The 6,045-nt window shown below is 62.5% G+C and overlaps 1 protein-coding gene across 2 annotated transcripts; it reads left to right on the top strand.

The window, feature by feature from the left end:
• The first annotated feature begins 1,792 nt into the window (after positions 1-1,792).
• Positions 1,793-6,045, top strand: CKB (creatine kinase B). 2 transcript variants are annotated; one of them, XM_070249319.1, is made up of 8 exons: positions 1,793-2,121; positions 2,974-3,178; positions 3,343-3,497; positions 3,571-3,703; positions 4,084-4,255; positions 5,016-5,139; positions 5,386-5,575; positions 5,657-6,045. In XM_070249319.1, exons 1-8 carry the CDS (start codon positions 1,858-1,860, stop codon positions 5,833-5,835), a joined length of 1,422 nt encoding a protein of 473 aa, XP_070105420.1. In that variant the 5' UTR covers positions 1,793-1,857; the 3' UTR covers positions 5,836-6,045. The 2 variants fall into 2 exon arrangements, with proteins under 2 accessions (XP_070105420.1, XP_023484241.1); XM_023628473.2 differs by having other exon boundaries at positions 1,856-2,678.

Raw genomic sequence — 6,045 nt, 5'->3', positions numbered from 1 at the left:
GGTCCACAGACAAGGGCTAGGTCAGCTAGGGGCAGTGTTCTTCTGGCTGAGTTGGAGGCTGGCACCCTCTAGCACCGCCCCCTTGCTCTGGGACCACACAGGCTCCCACGAAGCCCCTGCGTGCTGGGGCTCTCATCCTGACATTTGGGTCTAAAGGCCTCCAAGTCCCCCTTCCCTTCCCCCATCACAGCTGCTCACCAGCCGCACTGTCAGGCTGAGTCCTGCCCAGGCTTGGTCTACTAGGGGTCCCCACGGGGAGCCTGGGGTCAGGTTAGCACAGGGCCATGCACTCCAGGATCATTGAGGGATTGCCAGACCTCTGACCTGGCCCCTCTGTCACCCACCTTCTGATCTTGCCTTTGCACCTCTGCAAAATGAGGGCAAAACATCCATCTAAGAAGGTAGAAGATTGCTGGAGCCCCGGGCAGGAACATCCCCAGGGCCTGATCCTGGGCAGGGCAGCCCCAAGCCTCTGGACCTCAACTCTCCAGGGTGGACTTTGCTTGTGGAGGCAGAGGAGAATCGGGGTCCTTCCCTCTCCCTCCCCCCGAAACCAGTCAAGCCTTTGGCTGCTGGGAGGGGCGGTGCCTTTGAGAAGCTGAAGACAAAGAGGAAGCCCTGAGTGCCCCCTCCTACCCCCCGGGTTCTGAAAGCCACGTCAGCCTGCAGGGCAAGCAGCTCTCCTTTCTAGAAACAGAAACTTGAGCCCATCAGGCCTTTGGGGGTGGGGAGGGCAGCTGCAGATGCTTCTAAAATTGAGGGAAGGGGCTTCAGGGGCACAGAGAGCAGGAATTCCAGGCTTAAGGGACACCTGCTGTCTGGCCAGCCTGGGCCATTTGCCTTTTTACCTTGGTTTATGGGTCTAAAAAAATGCTGACTGGGAACAGGTCAAAGCACGCCAAGGTGAGGGAGGGACGAGGCAGAAGTCCCCTCTGCGGTAACCAGGGGACAGCCAAGTGAGACTCCACACCCTTTGGTGAGCACATAGGCAGAGATGAACAGACTTGTCCTCCTTTGGGCCTTTGCTCCAGTGCACGTTCCTCGGGGCACCAAGTACCCCGGAATTCCTTGCTCTGCCCTGCCCGCTCTGCACCCAGCTCCTCCCATCTCCTGACGTTATTTCCTTCACTTAGCCGCTTGCTTATGGCCAGTCTTCCGCAGCAGCAGTGCAATGTTCACCTTGCTGCCCACAGAGCTCACTGCGCAGTCCTGGAGGAATTTTGTTAAATATACATATAGATAAGGGTTTCTTCCTTCCTTCCTCTATTCATGAAGCAACGTATGATGGACATAAACCACACAAGCTCCGACTCACTCTTTTTAACAGCTGCATGGTATTCCACACTGGGGACATGCCTTCCTACCCCTGCCATTCTTCAAGTGATGGGCATCGAGTTATATCCAGGTTTGTTTTTCCCACTACACATCCCTTGGTCTATCTGCGACGAGAAATGAGGCTGTCCTTTCTATAAGCTGGATTCCTAGAAGTGGGACTGCTGGGTCATGGAGTACAAACATTTTTAATTTTAGAAGATACTGCCAAATTACTTTCCAAAAAGGATGTAGCAATTCACAGTTGCAGTGTGAATGCCTGTCTCTCCATATTCCAGCCCCAAGCCAACACTGGCTGGTGTCAATCTTTTACATTTTTGCCAATCTAGAGGTAGTGGAAGGAATAGTTATTATTTTAATTTGCATGATTCTGATTTTTAATGAGTTAAAAAAAACCCTCACATATGCTTATTGTTTGTTAGCGTTTTCTCCCTTCTTTGCCAAGTCTCTGGGAACTCCTGTGGGGGTGGGGTGGTGAGAGGAACCTGTTCCCTGTGGAGAAGGCCCAGGGCTAGGGTCTAGAGAATGAGACTTCACACTCTCCAGCGGCCTCTCTGGGCCACGGCGTTCCTTCATCTACCAGGAGGCTCTGGGCCCGCGGGTCGGGGTGGGGGGTGGTGGGGGGGCTGGGGGGTGTCTCTGTCTCGGATGCCCCAGAGCCCGGAAACGTGTCCAAGGTCATGGCACCGTGGGTGCCGCCGGGCTGGGCCGCAGCCAGAATGCAACTATCGCACACCTTCGCTCTGCGCCAAGATCACCCGGGAGACGCTTGCGGGCACCTTGAGGAAGGTCGGCGGCTCGGGGCCAGCTCGGACAGGGCGAGGGGAGAGGGCGGGGAGAGGCAATACCTGCTGCGGAACCCGGGCCTCTGTTGCTCGGCCCCTCGCCGCGGCCGCCGCGAGGACTGGCGGGGCAAGGAAAGGCAGGAGCTGGGGTGCAGACGAGCCCGGGCGTCCTCAAGTGCCCGGTGGCTTTCCTGCCTCAGTTTCCCGCCCGGAGGCAGTGGGGGTGGGGGGAGTAACTCCAGGATGTCCAACGGCCTGAGGTTCTTGTTTCGGGGTCCTGGGTGGGTGCCGGGCGGGGTAGGCTGGCTGCGCGGGGTCCCGGCGAGGGGACAGTCGGGGTGGGCAGCCTAGGGGGTTGTAGGGGGCTGAGGGCAGCGGACAAAGCGGCGGCACCACCCCGCAGCGCGGGCCAATTGAATGAATGGGCTATAAATAGTGGCCAATGGGCGGCCCGCGTTGCGTCCCTTAAGAGCCGCGGGAGCGCGGAGCGGCCGCTGTTCGCCTGCGCCGCGCCCGGAGCTGCCGACGGACCCAGCACCCCCACCCCTGCCCGGCCGCCCGGTGAGTGGGCCCAAGGGCGGCCGCGCTGGGCGCGGGAGCCAGGGCGCTGCGCACGGAGTGGGCGCAGGGTCCCGGGCATCACGCGCTCCGGGCGCGCCAGGGCAGGCCGCCTGGAGCGCGCGCGCCGGCTGGGCCGGGGGTCCTGGGCAGTGCGGGCGCCCCAATGCGCGCGCTGCAGACCCCGCTGACCTTGGCTGCATCCCGGGGTGGCTGGGGGCCGGGGCCGTGGGTGGTTTGCAGGTCCCTAGGAGGCCCAGTGCGCCGAGTCCCCGCTGATCCCCGCGTCTCCCCGCAGCCCGCCGCCGCCATGCCCTTCTCCAATAGCCACAACACGCTGAAGCTGCGCTTCCCTGCCGAGGACGAGTTCCCCGACCTCAGCGGCCACAACAACCACATGGCCAAGGTGCTGACCCCCGAGCTGTACGCTGAGCTGCGAGCCAAGAGCACGCCGAGCGGCTTCACGCTGGACGACGTCATCCAGACCGGCGTGGACAACCCGGGTACGCGCGCCCCAGTCCCAGGGTCAGGGTGCCGGTGCCTTATCCACAAGACACCCCCGGGACGAAGGTCCAGTGCCCCACTTCCCTCAAGCAGCCGCAGGGTCCTCAGCTGCTCGCTCAGGCCTGGCAGTGACGTCATTGTCCCCATTCCTCGTCCCCCCCAGGCCACCCCTATATTATGACCGTGGGCTGCGTGGCGGGCGACGAGGAGTCGTACGACGTGTTCAAGGAGCTCTTTGACCCCATCATCGAGGACCGGCACGGCGGCTACAAGCCCAGCGACGAGCACAAGACCGACCTCAACCCCGACAACCTGCAGGTGCGGGGCGGCCCAGGGCGGCGGGGCGTTTTGGGGAGGGATCTCCCGGCTCTCACCCCCTCTCGGCCCCCAGGGCGGCGACGACCTGGACCCCAACTACGTGCTGAGCTCGCGAGTGCGCACGGGCCGCAGCATCCGCGGCTTCTGCCTCCCCCCGCACTGCAGCCGCGGGGAGCGCCGCGCCATCGAGAAGCTCGCGGTGGAAGGTAGGGGTCGGGCGGGCCGGGCGCCCCTCCCTGTCTCCGTCTCCGTCCCCGTCCCCGTCCGGGACCCCGTTCCAGTCCCCGCCCGGCTTGTTTACCAGTCACCCGAACCACCGCCGCCACCGCCGCGCTCTTATCTGTGCGCCGGGTCCGGTTTCCTAGAGGGACAGAGGCACGGGGTCCGGCCCCGCGCCTACAGCGGCCTGGGACCCAGCGAGGGCCGGGGTCACCGCCTCAGACCGCCGCCCGGACCGCGTAGACTGGGCTCCCACAGAACCAGGAGGGCATGGGGAGGTGGGGCGGGTCCCTGACGCTGGGTGGTAGGGGTGTGTGGGGGGGGCCGGAGCTTGCCCGCCTGTCCTCCTGAGCGGGCTCCTCCGCAGCCTTGTCGAGCCTGGACGGCGACCTGACGGGCAGATACTACGCGCTCAAGAGCATGACCGAGGCGGAGCAGCAGCAGCTTATCGACGACCATTTCCTCTTCGACAAGCCTGTGTCGCCCCTGCTGCTGGCCTCGGGCATGGCTCGAGACTGGCCAGACGCCCGCGGCATCTGGTGCGTGCCCCCTCCCGCGAGGCCCCCATCTTCTCTCCTCTACCTTCTCCCTCCTCCCTTTTACCCTCCCCTTGCCGAGGACGAGGAGGCGGAGGGAGGGGCCGCACTCCTGGTACAGGTTTGGTGCCGCCCAGGCCTCCTCGAAGGTGACCTTGACCTGACCACGCAGGTGTATAAAGGGATCCCAGCTGGTGGAGGCCTCGGCCTCTCGGGATCTTAGAGGTGGGGGACAGGTCGTGTTGGCTTCTCTTCTCCATTCCCTCTTGGGAGCTGGAGCTTCTTGTTTTCTCTCTTCTTTCTCAACCGCTTCCCCGCCGGGACTCTGCCAGGTGCTGGGTGACGCAGATGCTTCCTCAAGGAGGGGCAAGGAGCGGGAGGGCTTACAACCTCCTGCTCCCTGTGCAGGGTCTGTGTAGAGTGGGCTTCAGCACCCATACAGCGCTTCCCTGCCTGGAGATGGGGGGCTGTCCTGGCTGTCCCCGCCACTTAACTCCTAGGTGGGGACCTTGTCTCCCTCACCACACCCATTCCACACAGCACAAGGCTGGGAGGCTGGGAAGCAGCTCAGGGCTTGTTTTGTACCCTGAGGTGGCCTGGCCTCCCTGCCTGCCTCTAGCATGTGGATGCTCCTGGGTACAGCTGGAATGAGAACCTCAGGGAGTTGGGAAGTTCTTCAGGTTTGGGGACCCCTTGAGTTTTTTCCTGGATGTGTCCTGAGACCATAGTCCAGGGAGGAAGCTTGACTATGCCCCTCCTCCAGGCACAATGACAATAAGACCTTCCTGGTTTGGATCAACGAAGAGGACCACCTGCGGGTCATCTCCATGCAGAAGGGGGGCAACATGAAGGAGGTGTTCACCCGCTTCTGCAACGGCCTCACCCAGGTCAGGCCTGGCCACCCCCAACCCAGGCTGGCACTTTAGGGGCTTGGTGCCAGGGAAGGGGCAGGGCCAGACTCCAGCGCTCAGGCAGGGATGTAGGTGCCCCATCTGTCCCCCTGGGGAACCCAGGTCTCAGTCACCTCAGGGTCCTGCCAGGGGGCTCCCGGGTCCCAGTCCCACCTTCTCTGGCTGGTCCCCTGGGGGTTTGTCTCAGCCAGTTCTCCCCTCTCACGCCTTCTCCACCTCCAGATTGAAACGCTCTTCAAGTCTAAGAACTATGAGTTCATGTGGAACCCTCACTTGGGCTATATCCTCACCTGCCCCTCCAACCTTGGCACGGGGCTGCGGGCAGGTGTCCACATCAAGCTGCCCCACCTGGGCAAGCATGAGAAGTTCCCCGAGGTGCTCAAGCGGCTGCGGCTTCAGAAGCGAGGCACAGGTAAGTGGGGCAGGGGCTGCAGGCAGTCCTCTTCCCCTGGGGCAGCCCCTCCACAGCCTGCTGACCTTACTGCCTCCCCAGGTGGTGTAGACACAGCGGCTGTGGGTGGGGTCTTCGATGTCTCCAACGCAGACCGCCTGGGCTTCTCGGAGGTGGAGCTGGTGCAGATGGTGGTGGATGGCGTGAAGCTGCTCATTGAGATGGAGCAGCGGCTGGAGCAGGGCCAGGCCATTGATGACCTCGTGCCCGCCCAGAAGTGAAGTCCTGGCCTGCACCTGCCACCGCCACCAGCCCCGCTGCTTCCTAACTTATTGCCTGGGCAGTGCCCGCCATGCACCCCTGATGCTCGCTGCCTAGCAGCTGAGCCTTTAGCCTCGCTGTAGAGACTTCTTCCTTCACCCTTGGTAGAGTTTATTTTTGTGATGGCTAAGACGTTGCTGATGCTGAAATAAACTAGGGTTTTGGCCTGC

This window comes from Equus caballus, chromosome 24 (genome assembly GCF_041296265.1).
Source record: "Equus caballus isolate H_3958 breed thoroughbred chromosome 24, TB-T2T, whole genome shotgun sequence".
Taxonomy (NCBI): domain Eukaryota; kingdom Metazoa; phylum Chordata; class Mammalia; order Perissodactyla; family Equidae; genus Equus; species Equus caballus.
The sequence above is the reverse complement of the archived record's forward strand: the minus strand, read 5'-3'. Positions and strand labels throughout refer to the sequence as shown.

Bases quoted from the DNA above. Each gene is read 5' to 3' on its own strand.
- CKB (XM_070249319.1), top strand. From the start codon at position 1,858: ATGAGACTTCACACTCTCCAGCGGCCTCTCTGGGCCACGGCGTTCCTT. The intron at 2,122-2,973 runs GTCGGCGGCTCG...GTCTCCCCGCAG, and splicing joins TTGCGGGCACCTTGAGGAAG to CCCGCCGCCGCCATGCCCTT. The intron at 3,704-4,083 runs GTAGGGGTCGGG...GCTCCTCCGCAG, and splicing joins CGAGAAGCTCGCGGTGGAAG to CCTTGTCGAGCCTGGACGGC.